The sequence below is a fragment of the Pelobates fuscus genome, chromosome 1, assembly GCF_036172605.1.
Source record: "Pelobates fuscus isolate aPelFus1 chromosome 1, aPelFus1.pri, whole genome shotgun sequence".
NCBI classification, from domain to species: domain Eukaryota; kingdom Metazoa; phylum Chordata; class Amphibia; order Anura; family Pelobatidae; genus Pelobates; species Pelobates fuscus.
Window position 1 is genome coordinate 381,933,228 of NC_086317.1, and position 26,397 is coordinate 381,959,624.

General features: G+C 42.4%; 1 protein-coding gene across 5 annotated transcripts in view; it reads right to left on the reverse strand.

Annotated features, from left to right (window-relative positions):
* Nucleotides 1-26,397, reverse strand: part of LOC134567547 (formin-like protein 3) — a 126,687-nt gene that overhangs the window by 27,797 nt on the left and 72,493 nt on the right. For all 5 annotated transcript variants that reach the window (XR_010084021.1, XR_010084020.1, XR_010084019.1 and 2 more), the window contains exons 2-4: nucleotides 13,756-13,839; nucleotides 9,478-9,558; nucleotides 8,795-8,871 (exon numbers count right to left, since the gene is read on the reverse strand). Coding sequence is in view for 2 of the 5 variants with exons in the window: in XM_063426040.1 (XP_063282110.1) it covers nucleotides 8,795-8,871; nucleotides 9,478-9,558; nucleotides 13,756-13,839 (242 nt within the window). In the remaining 3 variants the exon portion in view is untranslated. The remainder of the gene's footprint in view (nucleotides 1-8,794; nucleotides 8,872-9,477; nucleotides 9,559-13,755; nucleotides 13,840-26,397) is intronic.

The window sequence follows — 26,397 nt, forward strand, 5'->3', positions numbered from 1 at the left end:
TACAGAGGTTACGGGTGAGACATGCTTTTAACTTCCTACAGGCACACATAGAACACTTGTGTGTTTATTGCTGAAATGGTTCACACTAAGTTCTCTTTCAGGTAATGGGAATCAACTGATTTGATTTTGGCCACACATGGCTTTTATGCACAGACCCCTACATGGGGTCTCCCATAACAGAGGGCTTTTCTTCCCAGGATCCTCTGTGCCTGAGTGAGATATAGCTTTTTCTCACGTAATTATTGATTATCTCTCAAGTAAAGAAAAATATACAATATTCTAAAGCACCCTAAAAATAAATTTTTATAACTTCGGAACCCCATGAAAGTCATATCACTTTCGGTGGCTCGGGAATGCCATTCGAATGAAGTTTTGACCGGTTGGCCATGAGATGCCCTAAAACAGTTCCAGAGAAAACAAGGCAACGACCGGTCATTTTTTTTTGGGGGGGAAGGAGGGTCTTGCATGAACACCGATGAATCCATCACCTGGCTGTTAGGGAGTAAATGCTCCCCCTGTTTGGTAGTTCAGGCCTCCTGAACGCCGTTCTCATAACTGTTTAGGGAAGTTGGATGGGCAGCAGTACCAGTTTTCCGGGTGTTCGCGGGATCGCGTATCCGAAAACATTTTCATGCTGTTGACGACCATGTACTGCTGCCAGCGTTCGGGAGACTATATTACTCACCTTGGTGGTAACCGTATACATTGTCTCAGGAGTCAGACCAGGCCTCATTCAGAAGTCTATTAGACACTGCTCAGTATGAACATTTATACCTGCTAACTATGGGCAAGGGTAGCTATACTGGCATAGACAGTTGTATTCACTGTCCAAAGTCTCTATCATGTTTGTATTTCCAAAGTGGTGCAACTAAAACAGTCAGTGTTGCATTCTGTAGATGATATCATACTGGTGAAACATATCAATCAAGCAAAGTATTTGGTTGTATAGTTTTCAAAGCAAAAGAGAAGTCTTTGCCGGATGTGTAAGAAACAAAATACTTTGACTGAAAGATATCCTGACCTATTAAAGGCTATGAATTTTTCCAACACTGAATGCTAGAAAGATCTCAATAGATATGCACTCATATTTTGGATTAGCAAATTGATTAAAACCTTCTTAAATAAATAAAATAAACATAAAACTAATTTAAAAAAAAAAAAACACATAGTAGAAACTCAAAAGGGATGCCTGGAGGTTTTGTTGCGCTAAGTTTTGTTGCACAGATTGCTCAATTCCAACATTTTACGATTAACATGACGTAAAGTCATGATTTTATTAATGACACGGAGGGGAGTATTATTCCAACCAGCCCTCGCGGTGGGTTGTCTGACATTGAGTGTGGTGATATACCGGATATGAGCAGGACGTCGAGCAGGCAGACAATCAACCAAACTCCGCAGCCCTGAGGAAGGTCACCACCGGCTTCATGATTGTTGTGAAACACCAGGGAACCAAGAAAATCCGAACGAAAGACAAATACATTTCCATCGCTGCCTTCTCCATGTGAAGTGCAACAGATCCCTGTGCTCCACTGCTATGGGGATAATCAAGTATGCATCCATGAGGTCCAGTTTGACCATTCAATCACTCCGTTGTAGCAGATCCCGGAAGCAGTGAATGCCCTTCATTTTGAGGTGCTGATATTGTAAGAAGGAGTTGAGGTTTCGCAGATTTATCACCGGGCGGATGTCCTCGCCTTTTGGATACCAGGTTCCTAAACCACCAAATTGACCAGTTTTGGGCCAACCCTCAATAAAATCGCCTTGCAGCGTTTCATGGGCGGCTCTGTGATTGCGTTGCCTAGGATTCAACAAGGATTATTGCTCTCCATTCCTAAGGGGCTGGATCAGCTTATGCAATTTATGGGCTGCATAACATATCTTGATTTATTTGAGTAGCCTCCTGCATCCGATACACCCATTCAGGTCCATATGGTCCACCAATTTTCTCCTTTTTGAGATTATATGTGGCATGGTTTCGTGTATATGTTGTACTTGTATCATAATAAATTGTAATTTTTATATTACACAGACCCATAGGGACTTTCCTTTGCCCTCTGGGCCTCAGGTCCATAGGCTACTCTATTTCATGCGTTGCCTAGGTGACAAATCTCTGCATCAAGTGGGGCTTCCTCTGCCTTAGCGGATGCTAGAAGCGCAAGCAGCTTGGAATCCAGCCCCAAAATGACCAGGATCCTGTCTTGACAATTATGCAGGGAAAACTCCAGCCCTTTCCTGGGTCTCCAACCAGTCGTGCCAGACATAGAATGATCCAAGAATCAACCTCCAGCGTCATGCACACCACGTCTGGGACAGATGTCCTGGGCATCCCGCCCGTAACTTGCTGCGGCTGTCCCTGGAGAGGGGGTATGCATACGCAGTCATATATTCAACATTCAACATCATGTGGTCTAGAGGAGGACTGGAGGTGACAGGTTGTCCGGGTCGAACAGGGGTGACCATGCGGAAACCGGGTACCATCCACCAGCGACAGAGAGATAGGACCACACGTGGCCATGAGGGGCTGAGAAGATGATACCCCAGAACCCACTTCCTGTTTGGAGTCGCCCTCCTCGTAGGGGGGCATAATCAGAGGTAACAGATCTTGTTCCCCACTCTAGTTGGAATCTGACCCATTATCCCCGGTTTGCGCCCGTTTCCATATTCTGCCCAATTTTACATTGTCAGTGGCTCTCTTGCGTGGTGGTAATGCGCCATCTGGGACTGCCAGAGGCGAGTCAATCATATCAGGTGTAACCTGAGTCAGTGGTAGAGAGGCTGTGTACCTATATTACTCCTATGCCGTACAGGGAATCGGGGCCGCCAGTACAGCGCAGGTTGGAAGCGCAGGCGGTGAGCCCTGGTAATGTAAAAAAGGCCTGTGTTAGTGGCTGGGGGAAATGAGGGGGACATAGCAGAGGCCAAAGCCCTTGAATGGAGTCTGTCGAGTTGGGGGAGGTGGGAAGGTTTGGGATACCTGAGAGGGCATAGGCCTGTGACTTCTACTGTAGAAAGGCAGTAAGGGGTCAGTATAGGGGTAATTCAGGCCCGCAGGCTCAGTTCCACGTGTTAGCATCAGTGAGTATGGTAAGGGCGTACAGAGTAAATCAATAACCCCACAGGGACTTATGAAGCAGTAGCAGTAAGCCTGCAGTGTAGGACTAATATGAAGCTAAATCCAATCAGGTAGAGTAGGCCCCAGGCCTGAAATCTAAACACACAGGGAGGTAATGGAGTGTGCCACAGGTCTCAGACCCCAAAGAATGAAATTTGTAAAAATATTGATAAAAAAGGGGAAGAGCAGGGACATGAACCACAGAGTTTGAGTAACCCCAACAAAACACAATACACATATAAGGTAGGAGAGGAGAGTGGAGCCGTGTCACGGGGAACCCCCGTCGGCCATCTTTGCGCGCTTCCACGAAAAGAGCGAGCTAAAGGAGGGCAAGCTTCGTCCCCCCCAATGGCCGGTGAGCGTGGGGATCGCTCGTGGCAAAACACCTGTGCTGCCGGAAGATCAGCCAACGCACTGCAAGACGGACCCGGTATCGGGTCAGCAAGGGATAACCGTGTCTGTGGAGGGAATGAGGGAGGAGGTAAACACAATCCTGAGCCTGTGCTCCCCAAAGGACACAGCATGGGCAGGGAGATACGGCCCGAGCCAACAAACACAAAGCAGTGGGGAGAAACCCACAGTCATTCACAAAAAGCAAACTCAAAACAAAGTATATAAATAATAGAAATCAGAACTTTAAATAATCAAAACCATAAATCAACAGGATGAAACTAAATATACTTTGCTGGTCTGAGGGAGCAGCAAAGAAAGCGGAAATGGATTGTTAGCTCAGACCTTTTATAGACCGTTTCCTGTATCCTGATTGGCTGCCCTGTTCCTAGGCAGATTTGATATGTTTATTCTTTTTATTGATATTGCATTCAAGTTTATATTTTTTTTCTCTTTGCTGCTGAGGGAAAATAAAGAAAAAGATAGCATAGTACGAGCCTCTGTGTCATTAATAAAATTGTCATAATCAAGTTTAACAAGATAAACTACACATGGGAATACACGAGTGGAGCACAACATGGGCCGTGCTTTATTATGCTTCAATATCTTCATGTTGTTTCTGAATGCCTTATTGTCGCTAATATACATATTGGCTTTAAATTATTATTTGCTCTCCTTACTATTGATGCATCTTTAATGCTACATTTAGTGAATATGCTTATCATTGTCCATTTAAGGTTACCACATATATATTACCGATAGTTTACCAATAGTAAAGCACAATTCTAAAAACGGGTGTTCTTAGACCAGGGTGATCAGCGGCAAAAAGCAGAACTACGCAGTCGGTGGATGGACAATAATTCAATCAAATCCTAAACTGTGTTATAAAACAGCAAGCCACTTCAAATTGATCCTGCAAATGTGGCCTGGAAATGACAAAAGTAAAAGCTGTGTATCTATTTGCATACTCCACAATGCATTAAGAGGACGTGAAAAAAACAATTATTTAATGCCGTTGTGTCTAAATCAAGGTTTAGGGGGTTTTACGAAATGTTTATTTGAGAACTGACATTTTAATAGAAAATCTACGTGTGGTATAAATATACATGATACTAAGTATACATGGAATGTACCAAAATAATGAGTGACATTTGGCATGGAAATATGTGGCCAATGTGTTAGATTGAACATTATCACGCTTACCTAACTTTCAAATAGAATTTTTTTTTTAGACGAAAAGCCCACTCACAGTGTGATAACTTGGATTTTTTAAAATATAATTCACAAAGACAACAGTGATTAAAGACCCCAAATGACATGGAGTTTGTTTAGCTTCTTTTTTTACTTCTACAATGCATGAAAATACATTTTTATTGCAATTTGGATATACCCATTTGTAAATGGAAAAGGTGTGTGTGTGTGTGTGTGTGCTGGATGATATGTTGGATGATGTGTGTGTGTGTGTGTGTTGGATTGTGTGTGTTGGATGGTGTGTGTGTGTGTGTGTGTGTTGGATGGTGTGTGTGTGTGTGTGTGTGTGTGTGTGTGTGTTGGATGGTGTGTGTGTGTGTGTGTGTGTGTGTGTGTACACAAAACAAAGGTAAATATGCTACCCAACTGAAATCACCTTATGAAGGCAATGAAGGTGCTATGTCACTGAACAAAACCTATGTATTACAAAATGACTTTTCAGTCTATATCATGTCTAAGAAAAAGAATTAAAAAAAAAAAAATGCGTGGCTCTGTGACTCATACAAGGCCTACTGAGAGGTCTGTGCTTTGAAAACGGAAGGACAGAACTAGACCAGATAACTAGTCATTTCCCCGCTGCAAAATCTCAGAATTAAAGTCCTGGCCTTCGTTCATATAGCCCTCGCATTCTGAAGCTCCTCTCGCTCATACACACAGACTTTGGCTCATGACTCAATCTGACACTAGAGCTGCCGGCTTTGGCTTTTCCTCTCCCAGGCCAGAAGCCCGCCTATTTCCTGTCTGCTGGCTCTCCAGTTCCCCCCCACCACCTCCTCTTCATTTCCTGTCTGACTGCATGCTCTATTTCTGGGGATGCTTTCAGCTGACGTATACGGAGGTTGAAGCCCATTTCCAACCAAAAGCTTGCCAGGTTTTTGGTTTTTTTTGTTTTGGTTTTTTTTTTTAAGTTGTGTCTCAGCAAAGTTCTGTTGTGTTCTCTTCCTTTAAAAACATTTTGTTTCTTTGTATATATTGAAATATTTAATCTGCTGCTGTTTTAAAGCATTAGCTTTAGAGCTCTCTGCAATCCTCTCCTCCCCCAACAAACACTAAATAAAAATGTTTTTACAAACTTTTACTATTTGTGATTCAGTCATTATTGTAAAACTTTTTTTTTTTTTTTTTTTTTTTTAAGATCGACTTGCCTAATTAACACCTTTTCTAGTACAGTGATAAATATCGTAGTGAACATGTGTGTAAAACCTAACTTTCCAGGTGTTACTCAAAATGAACAAAGTCCCTTTAGGTGAATCTGATAAGACAAAAATGTTTCCATTAACGTGTCTATAAATCTTCTTGCATGTGTTGGAGCCTCTGTGTGTATACATTTGCAATCCATACATAAACCAATACTTCTTTTCACTGCATATTCTAACTTACTCTTACTCCATGGGGAGGACATTTTTAAGTTATCGTCAGCCATAAGCACTGCTTACCATGCAGGTTATTGAGAGCTGGTGCGCTTTTATGAATCCTAGCATCATGTGCAAATAAGTACAAGGCATTAAAAATAAATAAATAAAAACTACTGTATTTCCCCAAAAATAAGACCAGGTATTATAATAAATTTTCCCCCTAATATGCACTGGGGCTTATTTTTAGGGGAAGTCTTATTTGGGGGTGGGAAACGGTAGCAAGCATATGCAAGAAAGCAGGTCTACGTTCTGGGGAATTCCCCTGAACATAGACCAGTTCACTAGGGCATGGAAACCTGCACATCTATGATCGGGGGAAAAAACCCGAACATAGATCAGCGAACTAGGGCTTATTTCAAGGTAGGGCTTATATTACAAGCATTTCCCGAAAAAAACATGTAGGGCTCATTTTCAGGGGATGTGTTATTTTCAGGGAGACAGGGTAGAAGTTTGCAGCTGTACAAAGTGTGCATGAACTTGGAGGACAAGTGGTGCTTGTCAAGAAAGAATTTAAAGTTAGCCACACCTCCATGGAGCAAGTCTAAGTAAGGAGATGCAATAACAATAATATCAAGTTGCATTGACTAAGTATGCAATGAAAAGAATAGATGTGATGCTGTTATACATGCAATCCTATTTTCATTAGGAATAGAGTGATGTGACATTATTTTGTTCTGATGCTGGCAACTAAGCCAGCGTGCCAACATCACTGTCGACATTCGCCATGCTTGGAGATGCATCCCAAGAAGAACAAATTAAAAAAGAGACCAGGGGAGCAGAGGAAGAGTGAAGGACTGCCCGGGGGTGGGCAACACCCACGAAGAGGCAATGGAATAGAGGAAAAGGGAGTAATTTTCTATATTTTATATTGAATACGCCATGTATCTTTGTGATATATGGTGTATTCAATGTATATGGGAGCCATTTAAGGTACCTAGGTCTATGGTATCCTTACATATCTGCCATATCCTGACACCTGCATAACTGCTTTGATTTATGGCTTGATTTTCACTTGAATTTTTTTTTATAGTAACCAAGATAGTAAACACAATAGATACATTTCGTCTGTTCAGCAACAATATTTTACACTTTGCTGGTAAATGTTAAATTGCAAGGTAATTCTAAAATTAAATGCAATCACCAAGAGACGTCTATTGTTTTCCAGATTTGATTTCTACTCTCTGGCCTAAATCACTTTAGACACATAACCCTCAACAGTGCAAATTTGCTAATTTTGTCCAACACTTAATACAATACTTGCTAATTATACTACTGCCAGAGAGCTTAATGATTCCAGACTGTATAATTAACAAGCACCCGAGAGTTTGATATGAAATATCTGGCAGAGACTTAGACCATCCAAGCATGTTAGCGGTTTTATCTTAAAAATAGTTTAAAGATATTTGGTGCAATAATACTACCCAATAACCAGTGCAGCACAAAGTGTTATGCCATAAAAACACTTATACAAAAAAAAAAAAAAACACTTATACATACATAAAATCTTGATGAAAAATAAGGTGATAGCGCACAAATGGTAAGTGTAATTAACAACAATAGAAGTAGCAATAATAGTTATAACAATTATTAATAGGTTTCCTCTTGCCTACTTCTGTTATTGTGAATTACACTTGCCATTTGTGCGCTATCACCTTATTTTATTTTTTTACTCAAGATGTTAGCGGTTTTAACAGGTGAACACAACAGGTATTCCTTCACCTGTTAATACATTACAGTCTCCATGATCCTGAATTACAAATTAAACAAAAACACTAGCCTAAGAATTTTCTATACATTTCAAGATTGAATCAGCAACGGACACATCAGACAATCAGCCATTGCTTCTAAGAAGGACAAGACACTGGTATGATACTAAATTGTTCAGTACCAAACTACCAATGTTCCCTACTACTCCTTGTTAAACATATAGAATCAAAATATATATTTTGTGGCATTTTTGTCTATAAATCTCACAAACCATGAAGTTTGTTCACTAGTCTGAGATAACTAAAGGAAACAAATGTCGGATATTTATCTATAGCCCAGAAGCTGAATACTATCACAATGAATGTAATTTTTTGAGAATGACCATTTTTTATGTGATAAACATCTATAGAATTGCTTTTATCTGTATATACTTTCTGAGATGGACACAAATTGACATCCTGGTACCATTCTTTGCATTTACACTAATGAAGAATGTAAATATGTATTTTAAACTTCCAAGTTAAATAAGTATCAATGCAGCTCATATGTGCTTGTCTATTCTTTAATGTTATTAGTAATGATGATAATAATAGTAATATTTCCTGCAGTGATAGAATATGACACATGATATGGTTCCTACATTAAATATAGAAATATGGGAAGAGCAGACAAATTGCCATATGTCATAGGTTTGTCAAATAAAATAAACCAGGGAAACAAAATTCCCCAGACATCATCATTACTTCCACATTTTCTGACTCAGCTTTAGTTTAAACAGAATCTGCTATACTGAGCACGCTCAAGTGGCCACGGTCAGGCATACCCAGTTCAGCTTAATTTGTCTTTTTTGAGAAGGCAACTCAGAAAGCAAAACTGTGGAGTGACATTTGCTTTCCAGAAAAGCTTTGCAACTCACCCTATGTGATTTGTCCGGAGAGAAATTTCCAGCTCACGCAGCACTTTGGTGGATTCTTGGACCCGTCTTCTAAACTTCTAAAACAAGTTTTAAAAATGATCTTGTTAGCATGTCTTTCAAGAACTACAGGCAGGAAAAGTTTTAGGTGTATTCCAGAGCAGACAGCTGCCCAGAAACTAGAAGCACTAGATCAGGAGCAGACAAATGGTGGCTCCCCAGCTTTGAAACTGCAATTCTCAATATTGTTGCTCTGTCTGTGCTAAAGCATATTCTAAATGGGAGTCATGGGAGTTGTAAAGTAGCTACTACTTGATAGCTGTGAGCACTGGATCCTGAAAAAACTGTGGCCTGTTGGACAGGTCCTGTCATCCTATAATGTTATTTATTGTTTAACAAGGTCATACTGTAGCTGGACACCAATCTAGATTTACATGGATTATTTCTTTGTCACTAGTCATGATTACGAAGGCTGGGGTAGCCAAGCTGTTGAAATTCAAATATTTGACCAATAGCTCCTAAAATCTTGGCAAGCCAGGGGCTAAGTCCTAAAGCTCATGCACAAACATTCTCCACCACCAGATAAGGAGTTAGATATGAAGGACCTGAGTTAGATGTGAAGGACCTGAGTTAGATGTGAAGGACCTGAGTTAGATCTATAAGGGGGCAAGAGAACAAGACATCACCTTTCGTGTGACTCCAGGGTCTAAAAATGATTGCAGCTTCATGATGTACGTGTGTGGAGGATTTTTCACTTGAAACCGCTCCTAGTGGGAGGTAAACATACAAAAACAAAACTTGAAAAATTACTGCAAAAGAAGTAGCTCTGTAACAGTTTCAGGAGTATGTATACATTGTGAAAGGTGAGTCTGGTATGCATTATGTATACATTGATAAGCAGATTTGAAAAAAAAAAATGACTTTAACCACAACAATTTGAAGAATGTGTATTTTTGATAATATCCCTAAAATACTATGAAGCAATATGCAAATAAGCACAAATTGTGTAGATTTAGATTCCTGCCCATATCAGTTTATTCAACATGCAGCCGGTTTGGTTTGTCGGTAATTCACCTCTACCTGGGGCAGCATAGTCCATAATCCTTTCACAGTTTATACATGGCAATTGGACCAAAGCTTGAATCAAGATCAAGCTAAGTGAAAATATGGACATACAAACATGTTTTGATCCACCAGGTCCCATCAATTTGCAGCCAACCCGTGGGTAAACAATTAACAGCTATTGACAAGTCATCTATATACTATCTATACAAGGATACAGATATTGCAATTTTTTTCTTAATAAATTGCTAGAAACTGTGTACTTCTAGTTATATTTCTGCTATCTATACAGGCTGATATGCATGTGAACAGAATTTTGTTTTTGACCCACAGCATGTCTCTGGAATAAGCCAATGTCGAACACCTTCCAACACCTTTATATGTATTGTCAGTGTGTGTGAATGTAGCGTCTATTTGGATGTATTGTGTGTATATGCATGGGACTATGTGCATCTACTGTGAATTTGTGTAAACACCGTGAAGTAAGCAGAGAATAAATTATGTAAAATACTATTCATGAGTATGTTCATATTATAGTAAAATTATGTAATATAGAACATGTCTGCGTTTACAGACTGGTGGCTGTCAGTAGTTTATTCACATCTTTGAGTTTCTGATCACTGAAACAGTAAGTTTGTGCACACACTCCCTATTCAATTTTCACTGTGCACATTTTTCCTGGGTTGGGTTAGTGTTTTATGCTTTTTAGGAAAACATCACAACTATCTCTGGATATACCTGGCCCTCACTAGAAGAAAAACTATGCATCTTTCAAATCTGATTAAAGGAACACTATAGGGTCAGGAACACAAACATATATTCCTGACCCTGTATTGTTAAAACCACCATCTAGCCTCCCTTGCCCCCTCTTGCCTTCCAAAATACAGTACACGCTTACTTGTATTCAAGTCTGCTGCTGTTGGCTCTGCCCCAGTCTGCCTCTGACCTGCCTGCTGTCTGCTGACATCATCAGAAGTGGTTATCTGAGTCACTTTTTTTAAAAGTGTCAGGTAAGTTTTTGTGTTTTCTCTTTTTTCCTCCTGCCCCTCCCTGCAGTGAATGCTTCGAGTACAATCACACAGAAACATAATGCAGGAGAAGTCACAAAAGAGAAAATTTGCCAAATACAATAGAAGATGGAAATACCACCCATATTACTGCCAAGCTAAACACAAAGAGGTCTAATTCATTAAACTGAGAATTGTGGATATTTAAGTAGGGCCAAAATAGCTGAAAGGGGGAGGGGGAGGGGGGGAATTACCGGTCTAGTTTTCCAGCTCTGCTACTTTGGCTTGACATTTGCAATTATAACGTAAATTTTCATAATTACATTAAATAAAGTCCCCTGACAATAGGACAACATAGACTGTACGGGCAGCACATGGTAATTTCTTATTTTAGTGTATTATATTTCCTTTGGCAGTATCAGGCACTGTTGATATTTTGTAAACAAAGTTTGTAAATAGAATGTAACAACTTCATAATGTGCTTCACAGACCGCTTCAAAGTAAAACATTAAAGGGTTACTCCAACCACCATGACCACTTTAGTGCTTTGAAGTGGTAATGGTGGTAGGAGTCAGTACATACCATTACAACACTCGGCGGGATAAATCTATTGTCATCAAGCCGACGGACAAGGGGGTGCCTTAGTGATAATGGCTTCATCTGTGTACAACTAGTAAGTCCTTCGACAAGTGAATAACACGACCATTTACAGTAGAATCTCTGGGGACCCAACAGTCTTTAGACTTAAACTTAACAATGTAATGGATAAAGCAGTTGATGATCTGAATTGTTTAAGACTGGGAATTTTTGTACTACATGATTCAAAGATGAGATTTTCATCTCATGGATGATACCAGAGTAGGATTAGTTGTGAAGAATAATGAACCCAATACAGTTCTCTTTCTCACTACCTTTTCTGTACATGAACAATAAGTGAGACACATTATTTGTAAATATTGGCATGTTTTGAACTCTGATGCCAGAATAAGTGATCTTCTTAAATCACCTCCCCAGATGGTGAGACATCTAAAAATCTAAAGGACACGTTGGTACATGCTGCTATGAGTAACACAATGTAGTTGGTTATCTAATGTGAAGGAATGTTTCAGTGTGGACCATGTGTCAACCTCAACAGTGTCATCAAGGAGGATCATTATTATTTTTTTTCACTCCAGGTTCGGCAAGAAAAATGCTATTAAAAGCTTGATTAATTGCCAGAGTACATGATATACATAATCAAGTGCTCCTGTGGACTTGATTCCTCTAACTATCAGGATAGCTCAACTTAGGAGCAATGTACGAAATTATGAACAATGGCCATCAGTGGCAAGACATTTTAATGAACATAATCATGAAGTTTCTCATATAGCAATTGAACAGGTGAACCTCTGTCACGAGTTTCCAAGGTTCTACCAATATTCACTCAATGATCATGTACTTTGATTTCTTGAGACAACATCAGCATGACTTACTGATATGTCCCGGATTTGATCATTTACTTTATGCTACAATTATATAGTAATGTTTTTATTCACTGGTATTTTCTCACTTCTGAACAGTATATATACACACACACATACAATCAGATAAGATATATGATTGTATTATGTGGTCATTTTCTTTGCACTTATTAAAAGACAGTATGTGCCCTGGCCTCGGTGGCTGCCTTGGTCGCCTAACAGTTAAATCCATCTCTAACCAGTGGAGGAACTACCGTGGTCGCAGCTGCGACCAGGCCCGTCACTCCAGGGGGCCCAGCCGCCCTGCGGACCCCTGCGACCCCAGATCCCGCTGATGATGTATTGCAGCCCCGGCCCACGCAGTGTAACCGTCGGGCCGAATTGAAGGGGCCCACAGGGTGGTCCATGCTATTAGGGCCACCCGATACTAGGTATTTCCAGGGGGCCTGGTCAGCACATTAACAGCACGACCAGGCCCCCTCTGATGATGTCAGAAACTGGGAGGAAGTGGCTGCCCCGGTCACTTCTTCCCAGCAACCACCGGGAGCCGCGCGGGAGGAAGGAGTCAGAGTGGGAACTCTGACTCCCATCAGGCTGAGCCACTGGACCCCAGGGAAAGGTATATGTGTTTGTATGAATCTCTGTAGAGGTGTATGTCGGTCTGTGTATGTGCCTGTATGTGTGTATGCCTGTATGTGTGGAGGGAGGGGGACAGAAGATGTATGGGGAGAGAGTGGCGGGGGGGGGGGGGGCGGGGGGGTTAGGATTTAGTATTTTGTGGATTTAGGTGTCATGGTGGGGGTGAGTCTGAATGGGTGTCTACTGGCTGCACAGGAGGGGTACATTTTTGAGCTAATACTAGCAACAAAGAAAGGGTTAAAGGAATACTCCAAGCCATAGCATGGTGCCCCCTCCATTTTTAGGAGTCCCAGTTTTAGAATGACCACACTCCCTGCTTCCACTACTTGAGAAAAAGTGGAAGAAGATGTGCATGGTGTAGCTCACTGGCTGAGAGTGCTGACACTCCTGGCAAAATAAGCCAGCTAAGCACAACAGAGCTAATGGAAACTCCTGCTTAGGAGCTTCTAGGTCTCTGTCAGTAGTAGTGGAAGCGGGGAGCAGTTCCAAGTGGACTCTATTTAAGAAATCATAGTCTTCATCAGGGTACTCCAGGCATCACATCCAAGACACCACACTGTAGTGGTTATGGTGCTTGATGTGCTCTATTAATAACAGCAACGGGCACACTATTGTTACAAGAAAATGGTTAGACAAAACTTAAGGAAGGAAAGGATCAGCTCTAGAGGAGATAGGAGTTAAAAAATGATGTATTAGCAAAACTGTGCTCTTTGTAAGTGGCCCAGTTACATATTCTGCATAAGATACCATAGTGAAATGTAGCTATTGTGAAGATAAATCGGGACAGGCACCATACCTGGTCACAGATAAGATCCCACTTCTTTTCGTTATCATATTGCCGCAGGAGTCGTGCTTTATCTGGAGGAAGGTTCATGGAGCTCTGAAAATCAGAAAAAGCGGAAACTATAGTCAGTGATATAAAATGGTACAGTAAATCATAAAGGCAGCTGGAATATTTTAGATACGTAAGGACACATTTCAACATGTGAACACTCATGATATTGCCATACGGGGTCTAAGTACACGTCCATTACAATATCTTGTCCTGTAAGATTACCAAAATAACACGTACCATTGTAAATTAAACTTCATCAAGTAATCCATATAAAAAGTAACCAACCAACTTTGTTCCATGGCAATGTTTCATTTAGATCAACCTGTACAAGGACTATGGGAGTTGTAGTCCACAACATGTGGAGTCCCGAAGATTGCCTACCCCTGTACTAGGGGGATTACCATTTCTTGACTTTGTTATTTACCCATTATGTGCTGCCTCCCATTTGCTTTGTAATGTCATGACATGTAAAAGTAAAAGTAAAAAAAAATTATATATATATATATATATATATATATATATATATATATATATATATATATATAGCAATGAAAATAAAAAGCAAAGCTATAGATTGATTACAATAGCAAACTCAAAGGCCAACAGAGTCCTATTTCATTTTAAAACAGCTGCATGCTCCATTCAATTCAGAATGATAAATTAAAAATAACATCAGATGGGTAAAGGACCAAAAATGGATTAATGGAAATGACCTACTTAAAATCAAACTAAAAGTCTATTTATAACAAGTTGTTTTATTTACAAACTAACGTATACCCATTTATGAGATATTTATTGCAGAGAAGCTCTGTTATACACTAAAACAAACAAACTATTTAGAATTCTTAAATATGGTTAACAAAATGTTATGTGCACAATGAAAATTATATCAGAAGAACATGAGTCCCGGGTTACATACAAGTTCTATAAAACCCACAGCGCACAACCTTTAGCTCTAGCATATTGGGCTCTTTAGTACTAAAAAAATAAAATAAAGCAATGCTGAAATATCCTCACTCTGCTTCATTGGACATTTTCAATTTCTGTGTGTTTGACGTTTATTGAAGTCTTATTCTCTTGAAAATTGCATCCTTAATATGTGGAGCAGATTTTCCTATGTCTGTGTGGGTAGATTTTCCCACAGCTGGAAAAGTTACTATAAAATAATCAGATGGAAACTAATAAGACAGGAACTACGCGTCTATACCTTTGAATAAACTATACAGTAGTTTAATGGAAGTATTACTGTATTCCCCCCAACCACAACTGAAAGGTTAGAGTTTATGGAACAAATGGCCAGGGATATTTTTTTTTACTCTTCTCCAGATCCTACGTACAACATCAATAAATACAAGGTCAAAGTCAGAAACTATTGTGTGCATAAACCAATCCTTCTGCTTTTTGGGTATTACATATATTTGTCAACCTAATCAACATCTACTAAAATTGTATTGTTCTTTGTTGAAAGACTTGCAAATTGTTGCAAAAAAAATGAAAATCTCCATGTGGGGGGGTGGGGCCTGACAGCCAAGATGGCCGGACGTGTCTTTTGAGAGCTCTTGCATAGATAAGCAAAAGTTCAGCATTTACCACCTTTAACCGTGATATTTTAAACCTTGTAAGACGGTGGTCAGGTGCTGGAACAAGAGGGAGCCAGCAGATCAGAGCAGTCTTATTGAGCAGCACTAATCTTGGAGGATGAGACCTGGTGTGGATTGCGGCCTAGTGACCGGGGGAGGCGGCCGATCCCCTGACATGGGGCCCAACCTAGCCAGCAGCTTACCTACAGCACTGCTGTCCCCTTCCCCCCCCTCTGGACCGGCGGGGGATATCCCAGTCCCCACTGGGGAACCATACTCACCTGCAGCAGAGATCTTCCCTCACAAGCCACACACCGCATGGCGATCCTGAGATGGCGATCGTGCCACAAACTTTACAGAACCGGGAAGACTCGGAGATCCAGCGGTGGAGAGAGCGCTTCGAGGCAAAATTCAATCAGATCTGCCAGGCGTTTTGAAGGCGCATGCAACGCAGACCCCCCATCCCAGCTCTGCCTGCTGAGAGGGAGGAGGTGCTTGCTCCCTTTTCCAGCTCTGGACAGGAGCCTTATCGGAAGGTGCGCTCACCTCGCCTGGGGGCGAAGCTCCGTGACAGGAGACCTACCTCCACTAAGAGTGGCCGAACCGCGGCCCACCAGGGTGGTTCTGCGAGCCACAGCAGCCTGCCTACCTATTCTCGGCGTCGCCCCAGAAGAATACAGCAGAGGGGACGGCTCAAATGGCGATCACTGAGATCCCACAACGACTTGCAGCAGATGGGTTGCGGCCCGCTCCCGCGGGGGAGAAATACATCTCTCCGTTCCCGGCGCAGCCTGCCGGAAGCCGGCATCTGCACACTGGACCACGGGAGGAGCAAGATCGAGGTGCTGAGTCTCCCAGCCCCACCTACCGCGGCAATAAACCGCACGATGCAGCGCCTGGAACATAGGCCCGGTCGGAGAAACCTATTCCTGCAACTCGGGACTCTAAAATCCCCTCGCGGGGCATTGGCTGAGGCAGAAACAGCTTTGAGGCACTTAACACCCCAGACTGAGCTGTGTCCTCTTGTCAAACACGGACGCTGCAAGTCAGGGGGGCAGTAATGTATAAGCTAATGTGGGGTGGGGGGTTGTCGTCTAAATGTCGAGGGTGGCCTCTTGAGATGTTTCATGTGCCACACTTAGTGCAAAGGGTAAGCAACTTACTGTACCACACAGCTCTCCCAATCCCCTTACCTAACCCTGCACAAAAACATAATAAACGCGCTGCTTAGCTCACACCCTTTACTTGCCCACATGTTAAATCTCTTATACTCAAGATGGCAAAGTAGCTATAGTTACTTAAAAGGGCTTTCTAAGAAATTGAATCCAGGATGGTCGTATAGTTAACCAGGAGCGGTCAGGCGGTTTCCCACTACAAGCATGAGACTAAGCAAGATACTCAGCATAGTTATTTACTTTGACTAAGCTTGTCAATATTGGTGGTAATCAATATAAGTGCCTACGAAATGCAATCGCTATAACAAAACTTGTTTCATTATCACTCCAACGCACTGTATAGTTTTCATCACTGTTTTTCCATGTTATTTACAAAAAAAGTGCTGTATTGCTGACATTTTACGACAATCTTAATCTCAACCTCGCTGTATTTTTTCACTTAAAAATGTCATTGTGAGCTTGTTAACTAACCTATGCACTACAAAAATAAAGAATTATAAAAAAAAAAAAAAAAATCTCCATGTGGATGTAAACTTCATGTGGAAACCATGTTTAAGAATTTGAAACAACTTATGATCATTACTTTCTTAGACCATGGTAGAAGTAGGTCTCCTGCCTTTGTGCCCCTCTTATTACATATAACTTGCAAATATCATTGCAGCTATAAGTTCTCTAGCTATACAAGCACTTGTATCAAGTGCGGCCACAGGGCATGCACGTGTTAAACATGTCCTCCACCTTTCAGCGCAGCTCATCAAAGGCCATATAACTGCTCTTCCTAAATACATCAGGCAAGGGAATTGTGGGAAGACTACCTTATTATTTTATTTAATAGGTAGATGAAGTCACGTATTCTCAACACACGAGACGGACAAACGTTATTTGGACAGTGACCCAAAAGTTTTATATTTATAGTTTTATATTTTTCAGTTAGTCTCTGCACAAGAATTAATGAGTAACAAGATAAAGTGCTGACTAACTGGAGAAAATAAATCCATCCCCATAAACCATGCACCTTGCAGACTTATGTATAAAAATTCTCTCTCAAAGAAGAGCTATGTACTTGTTTGAGTGCCTCATTAAATGCTAAAATTTGCAAAGTACCATAACCCCAAGCTTATTGTAGAGTTTAGGGTCAGGCTAAACTGGGATGAACTACAGACATACACCAACATTTTTATTAGAGAATTAATTTAGAACACTCACAAAATCTGTTCATTTCTCCTGTGTCATCAACGTAAGCAATAGTTGTCTGACCCTCTGCACATTTTTATAAGTCACATTTTCCCCCCTAAACACCCTGTCTGCCTCTCGGTCTGTCCTTACCCCTGAGTGATCACTGCCAATTTTTGCCTGCACAGTGTATTGATTACATCTATACATCTACGTTCCCCAATTACACTGGATTCATTAAAAAGGGGAACATTAAAAGGCTGTTATTTCCTAAAGGGTTAACAGTTTAAAGGGACAAGCATCCCTTGACAATTATAATAATTGCATTATTGGGCACTCCTCTGACTTTCTTCAGCCTTCCACCCATCTCAGACCAGTCCACTAATGAAAGAAACAAGGCATCCTGGAAAAACCTGACACCGTAAGCGACTCTCCATGATCAGACCTGTCATTTACACCAGGGTTATCCAAACTCTTGCCCTCCAGATGTTGCTGAACTACAACTCCCATGATTCTTTGAATGAGTTAGATAGCTAGAGAATTGTGGGAGTTGTAGTTCAGCAACATCTAGAGGGCAAGAGTTTGGAGAACGCTGAATTTAGACTAAAGCAGGGTAAGTTTGTTTCTAGTCATGTCATATCATCACTCCAAGCAGGAGTGCGCTGGTGAATCCCCAGTATAAGTAGTCAAAATGTTTGCTGGTTTGACTTGTTACCTTGGGTCTGCTGAGTGCCGGTTCCTGCCTCGCTCTTTCTAGTATTGCGAGATAGAGACTCCTGCCAGGAGCTTTTGTAAGTCTCCAGAGCTTGGCTGAGACCAATCAGCCAATGAACTAAGACCAGCACTGCTGGGCCTAACTCAGGCAGAGAGACCTGTATCAGCACCAGACATACCCCAGTTAAGAAGTCAAAATGTTAGCAATGTGCTCCATTAAACGTTGCTTTACACCTTGCGTAATGAAGTGCTTAATTGCATGTATGGGGGAGGAGATGGGGGGGGGGGGGAATACTGTGGTTTTTTTTTCTCTCTACTTATTCTCCCCAACTCCTCTGTTGGTGTCCCCCAAGGTTCAGTCCTGGGTCCCCTACTGTTCTCCATCTATACTGCCTCTCTTTGACTCCTATTTGACTTCTATTTCACGCCTCATGTTCAGTCTATCGCCAAATTCTGCCGCTTCCATCTCAAAAACATTGTGCGCATCCGACCCTACTTAACGCCAGATGTGACTATGGTGCTGGTCCATTCCACTGTCCTTTCTCGCCTTGACTACTGTAATCCGCTCCTCAGTGGTCTTACGTGCTCCCAACGTGCCCCGTTACAATCCATAAAGAATGCGGCGGTGAGGCTCATCTTCCTGTCCGCCCGCACCTTCCATGCCTCACCCTTCTGTCAGTCCCTACATTGGCTTCCTGTAAGATATAGGGCTCAATTTAAAATTCTGGTTCTTGCTTTCAAATCTCTACATAATGCTGCTCCCATCTATCTATCCTCCCTAATACACAAGTATGTCCCGTCTAGGCCCTTACGCTCTGCTGAAGACTTACGTCTATCTTCTGTCCGTACTCCCACCTCTGATGCTCGCCTTCAAGACTTCTCGAGGGCTGCACCGTTCCTGTGGAAATCATTTGCCTCCTCCATTATATGCTCACCCAGTCTCCACTCCTTCAAAAAAAATCATTAAAAACCCACTTCTTCATATAAGCGTATCAATTAAACTGTTAATAGCTCCCGACTGATTCCTCTCTTGCAACTGTCATTAATCAAATATTACCCTTAGCTTTTGTGTCACTTTACCCCACTCCTTCTAGCATGCAAATTCATTGAGTAGGGCCCTCAACCCCTCTGTTCCTGTGTGTCCAACTTGTGTGGGTACAACTACATGTTTGTTCGTCCACCCACAGTAAAACGCTGCGGAATTTGTTGGCGTTATATAAATAACATAACAATAATGCTGTGCATATCCCATACCAGCAACACTTTGTGGAATATGTAGTTTAGCATTCAGAAGTGCTTTCATTCATGAAGCTAATAAAAGCCTCTTCCCCAGTTGGACATTTTCCCTTATAAAAAGCCTACAGGGCAGGGCAGTGACTCCTTCTGATGTACAGTGAAAACACAGTGTGTGCACCCCAAACAAAGCACAACGTTATTATAAGCCCCCATGTAGCAGATACAGTTTGTCTCAATACAAAAACGAACACACATTTCTTCTATACTGCACATTTTCAACCACAGTTAATTTATTGCTGAAAGAAAAATGGTTTTAAATGGTTTTCACAGGATTTCCTCTTTAAAAATTATGGTAAAGAGGGGGCGGAGCTTAACCGCGGAGCCGAATGGACGCCTTTCTTCAGGGCTCCACAGCACCATCCGATAATCCGCCGGTAATCACAGGTACGGGGGACCATCGACCCGCGAGACCCATAGCCACGGCACCAGGGCTCACAGGGCTACCCACCGATGCCCTTTTTACACACATCCTGGCGCAAAAAAAGTCCGCAAATCTCTGGCCTACCTCGCCCTCCCGCCGGTATCACACTTACCCGCGGCATCCCTCCTGGGCCTTGACGACTGGTACAGACAGGCGGCCGACCACCACCAACCACCCGACGACACAATGGGGAGGCGATCACAGCAGCCACAGCAGGCTGCGCCCAGGGACTCACAATATATAGGAGACCTGCTACAGCGCACTGCAGGTCACAAAATGGCGGCCGACCAGGACCAGGAGACTGGCTCCACAGGCTCAGAACAACTGCCACAAGGAAGCAGGGCAGACAGGCGATCTGAATCCCCCAGCAGCCTACAAGCAGCAGGGGATGAATCAGCCCCAGCCACTAAAAAAGATATTAGACACCTGCTGCAAGAAATGAAGCAGATGTTCGACGCCGACATAAACCTAATGCGCATAGAAACGCAGGCAGTGACAGCACGAGTACAAGCCTCTGAAGAGGACATACTGGACCTCAGACAAGAGGTGAAAAGCATGGGGGATACCCTGAAACACTTACAAACGGCGAACACAGCGCTCCAAAACACACTAGACGCCATGGAGGATCGCAGCAGACGCACACATATTAAAATTCGGGGAATTCCTGACACAATCGGCCCAGCAGAACTACCACAATACCTGAGGAGGCTCACGGCAACAATCCTGCCACACACACAAGCTAAAAAGCTGGAATTTGACAGCCATTTCCACATCAACAAGGCCAAAAGGGCACCCGCAACGGCTTCAAGAGATGTCATAGTCCGATGTCACTCAATGACAGACAAACGTCGCATACTGGCAGCGATGAGGGACAAGACACCCCTAGACTTCGAAGCCTCACAACTCTCCTTTTTCCACGAGGAGCACCCTGCTCTGGAGAAAATCCCTGAGCGAAGTCACGGAACAACTGCGGAAAGGAAACGTAGAGTACAGATGGTTACTACAGAGAACACTGGCTGTCATCAGCGGAGCGGAGGTCCTAAAACTCACTTCACTCTCGGAGGCCCCTGCACTTCTCCAAAAAATAGGACTTACACAGAACCCCTCACAGACGGGAACGACACCAACCCCCCACCCGTGGGACCCAGAGCGAACTGTTCCATTCTACCCCAGGGGCAACAAGAGACAAGAGACTGGGACCTGAATAAATGTCTACCGCTGATTTCCATGCCCTGCTGTTCTCCTACTATCTAAACTCACTCTAAAAATCTCTCTATACTCAAAGTTGTTTAATGTCTCCCACCACATAGACTGTGACGCGACCCTCCCCCCCCCCCCCCCCCACGACCCTCTCTGGTTAAGGGCCGACACTACTCAACATTTCACGTATACCATACCGGACATGCAAACTACACTAAGGCACCGACAAAAATATAGGGCCCACACCGAGGCATACACGCCAACCCAAAATGTGATGGGCGACAAAAACTACCAATCCACCTTATACCTCCCCCCCAAGCAACTGGGATAGGTGCCATTCAAACACTCCTGAGACCGTACTACCATCTACGCACTCGACCTATTTTCACTACACCCAACTCGCCCTATGGGCATCAACACCATGGGCACACTCGACTCACAGAAAAAAAGAAAAGGTGCACACACAGCTCTAATAGGCTCTCCCTGAACACACGGACACACGCTAGCTCCCACGACTGTCTACCTGAAAGACAAACACAATAGGATTGTTGCCTACTCTTCGTTCCTATCAATATTCATGTGTTAAACTGATTGATCATCTCTGTACTAAGTCACTGTCAATGCCTTTTATCAATTTGCCTAAGTTAAAAAGGCAACACAAGCATGTTTTGCAACAAACTACATGCACAGAAAATAAAGAATTAAAAAAAAAAAAATTTATGGTAAAGACTGTGGTTAGTCGCAAGCATTGTAAGCTGTTATCACCAGACAGGTACATTCTATGATTTGAATTAAATATTTATTTGGACAGTCCTTGGGACAGGGACAATGTCTAAGGAGTGGGATTCTACTTGGGAAGGGTGAGGATAAATAATTTTAGGAAAAATATAAAGATAAGACTGAAAAATACACGCAAAATATTCTCATCACATGTAAATTTATCTTTGTGACGTATGGTATGAAATCCCATAGTGGCCATGAAAGCATTATGTAGCTGGCTAACGATGGTATACATATAACCAAATTAATTTCTGAAATACTGTCTATGAGTTATAACTGTTAATCCATGAAGATGGATTAAAGCATGACTGCATTAGTCGCCAATGCAGCCATTTATAAACATGTACACTATAGTATGAACGCTTAGGAATGTACAGAGACAATGCGTATTGACAATCTACACAACACAAGCTGATTAATATGGCAGTACAACGTACGGTCACATTTAACTGCGACTTTCCGTGTTTTATTTCATTGTTCTCCAATTTTAGCTGTGATATTCTGAATGCTGTTTTTGGAAGCTGTTTTCCTCTTCCTTCCTTTGTGCATTGCAAGGATACTCCCAAAAACGTGTATGCATCCCAGAAACTTGCTTACTTGTAATAAGTGGCTTTTCAACTTACTGCTTCCCACACACTTACTGGAGATAGCAGCTCCCCAGTGTATAGGCAATACTGTGTTTTTATAGGGAGGTTTTTTATTTTTGTGGGGGTTTTTTTTTTTGTTGGGCTTTGCAGGTTATTATGTAATTTTCCTATTCAAACTGTGCTTAGGAGAGAGGGACAGATAACCATTATAAAGCGAGATACAAATAGTAGTCGTCGGTGATAACTACTGATTCACACATTGTACATATTCCCTCTAGAACCAACATACTCACTATACAAAGAATTTGGAGATGGGAAACTGCAGGAGGAACTCCGGTCACTTGAATATGTGATGCTTGTGAACAATCAGGCATTGGGGAGCCTAGCACAAGTTTATAATCTGCATATTTTTATAGAATGCTGCACATCCCTGAGACACAGGGGGCTGGGTTTTGTAATGGGATTGATGAGAGACTAACAGACATTCAGGCTAACTTTATATCACACAGTAGATGATGGTGCTAGAAAGGAGGCCTTCACTGAATTCCTTACAAGAGTTCACTCATATGTGTCAGTGTTATTAGTTGATCAACATGCTCGGTTTTCCCACTACTATACAGTATATACCAACCAGATATTCAGATCTGTATTCACTATTTCATTGTGAGTTGTACTCAAAGCAGAGTTTAGATAACTTGGTAAAATAGATTCAGATATTTAATGGGGTAGTAAATCAAGTTATCCAGAAAATGTGAAGAAAATTGTAAATTGATCCGCACTCAATGCCTTCCAGGTTTTACACAGTATTTTTTGTAGTAAGCATGGTTAAAATACACCTCTAGATATAAACTGTATCAAATTTAGTGAAGATAAAACTGAAAAAAATAAATTCCCAATGCAGTATATTAGAATGTGAAGATAATCAGTCTGGAGTGGATTATAGTTTCTACACTTACCCTACCCCGACACACATTATCCTAATAGATGCTTTTCTTCCATAATTTAAACAAGCAGCTGCATTAAAGATTCTTCAAGTATTTAAACTATATATGACTTCGATAAAGGAATGACTTAGAGTGAGGTCACAGCTTGTGAAATAACAAGATACAAGCAGTGTTTTGGCCAATATAGCTGCATTATGCATATATACAATGCCTAAAGACTGCCAATAACTGCAATATTAGAAGCAAACATGTAATTTAAAACTCTACCCATACTTAATAGGACTCTCTATAGACCAAAATCACTTAATTAAGAGGAAGTGGTTATGTGGTGGAATCTCGGTAAAAATAAATTTAGTAGGCCGAGATTACCACGTGGCATGTGTACGTGCATATGCTGACGTATCGATCAGTTGGTTGCACGTGGCAAGATACGATCAGTAGTGTACGGAGCATGTGCAAGAATACAGGATATAGTATTCCCCCTCCTCCATTGTGCTGGACAAGCCATGCGGTCAAACAGGAAGTTAATTCTTATTTGTGTTGATTGGTTAAGAGAATGTGCGGGTGGAGCTTAATATGGGAGGAGTTATATGCCTATATAAGGAGCCTGCACTATTGTCCGGGGCTCAGACTTTGCTGTATTTTGGTGACGCTAGTCCCTCTGAGTCCCGATCGGTGATCCAATAAAGAATCTCTTCCTTCCTGAAGAAACCTGTGTCCATCTCTCTGTGCTTGGCTTCCGTCAGTTTCTCCGGTATCATTTGGTGCATTGGCCGGGAAGCTCATCATTCAACGGTAGCTGAGAGGCAGAGGCGTGAGACGGTCTATCTTTGCCCACGTTCTCTACGGCTGCACCCCTGAACTTCTGCGTGGACCTCCCTTCGTCTCGGCGCCACTGGTCTGTTGTCCAGGAGATCATCGGCCTCTACGTGAGAAGTGCTGGGGTGTCCCCGTCGATGAGTGTGAACTCAGGTTCAGGAACGAGGAGGTAAGATAACTGCTGTTTTAGACGGCAGGACCCGCTAGGGGTATACCGATTGTGCGGTAGGCCCAAAGGGGTTTTTGAATCTGTATCTGCCCCCTCTGTCGGAGGGAAGGAGCGAAGGCGCACCGCTCGATCGAACGCTCTTTAGTCAGACCGTTTGATTTGGTTAGTCAGGCAGGGCGCTCTGGTGTAAAATAAGCCCTAGCCGGACACCGGTGTCTTGTCTAGACTAGCGTTCTAGGGTGTATATTTTGTTCGCTAGGTCGGAGGGACCGGGAGACTAAGCGGCGTCTGTGTAAATCCGGTTCGCTAGTTCTCATCCTATCTGGGCTAAGTGGGAAGGCGTGTAAATTTGGAACCCACTAGACTTTTGATAGTGCGACTAAGAGGCGTCTGTGTAAATTCGGTTCTCTAGCTCGCTATATATGTGGTGATTGGGCAGTGTGGCTAACCAAAACGTATGTAGATTGTTTTTAGGTAGTCCATTCAAGGTACTGGCCAATAGTTTAGTTGGGAATTGTAAATGTGTTAACGATTGTTTTAGTAAAGTGTATATCTTGTTAGATAGCGCGAGCTCAGCCGTCTAGCGAGAGTGTTAATAGTGTGTTGCTGTATTATAGTGCACGGTACCATAACCCTGTATATTTACTGACATTGTATAATAAGTACTAATCATTGTCGTCCATTGCATGTTTAACACCATAACCACTAATAATTGTATTGTGACCTTAACTTGTGCTTTGACCTATGCTAACCGTACTGTAACCGCTATTTGTAAAAGACGATGTTACTGGGGTGTGTTATAGACGGGTAATTCGTATATAGAGAATTATAGCGTGGGTGACTGTATAGTTACGCCAAAGGGCATAATATTGATTATATAGTGACTGGTGTAACAGCTGTGTGTGTACGGGAATTCCCTGGGTGATTATTGTTATTGTGTACGTTTCACTTGGTAACCGTACCACGTGGTGCTGTTGCCAGAGGAAACGGGTGTGACTGTTGAATAAGTACGCGTGTATAGTATTCGTTGTCGACGACGTTCCATTGTTAAATATGGGTGCGTCGCAGTCAACGATTCCGGATCCCTTAGGATGTATGGTTAAGAATTTTAAAAAGGGATTCAAAGTTTGTGATTTTGGGGTAAAGATGTCTCCTGTACGTTTGGTCACTTTGTGTACTAGGGAGTGGCCTACTTTGGTTGCGGCATGGCCGCCACGTGGCAGTTTGGATCCAACTCTGGTACAGCGCTTACACGTGGCTGTATCAGGTAGGCCTGAACTTTACGGCCAGTTTCCTTATATTGACTGTTGGAGACAGGCCGTAAATGACTCGCCAAAATGGCTCCAGACATGCCACGAGGAGCAGTGTCGCCTCATGGTAGCTAGGACTTGTTCGTCCACTAGGACTGGTGTTAGGCCCATTTTGGACACGCCCCCTGAGTCCGAGATCCCTTTGCCGCCCCCTTACTTTCCGTTAAGAAGAAGTGACGCAAACGCAGGAAGCCCTGCACCCCTCCCCTCATTACCCTCATCCACTTCCGCTTCCTCCTCCAGTACAGGATCCACCCCCCCTCGTACTAAATCTCCCCTTCCGGAACCAGAACCCACCCCCATTAAAAACGAATATCCTGATTTGGCGCCACTTCAGACTTCCGGTCAAGCTTCATCTAGCTCGGCCCGAAGTGTTCTATTCACTACCTTTTCCCAAAACCAACCTCCCACATCCCCATACCCTATCTCTCCCCG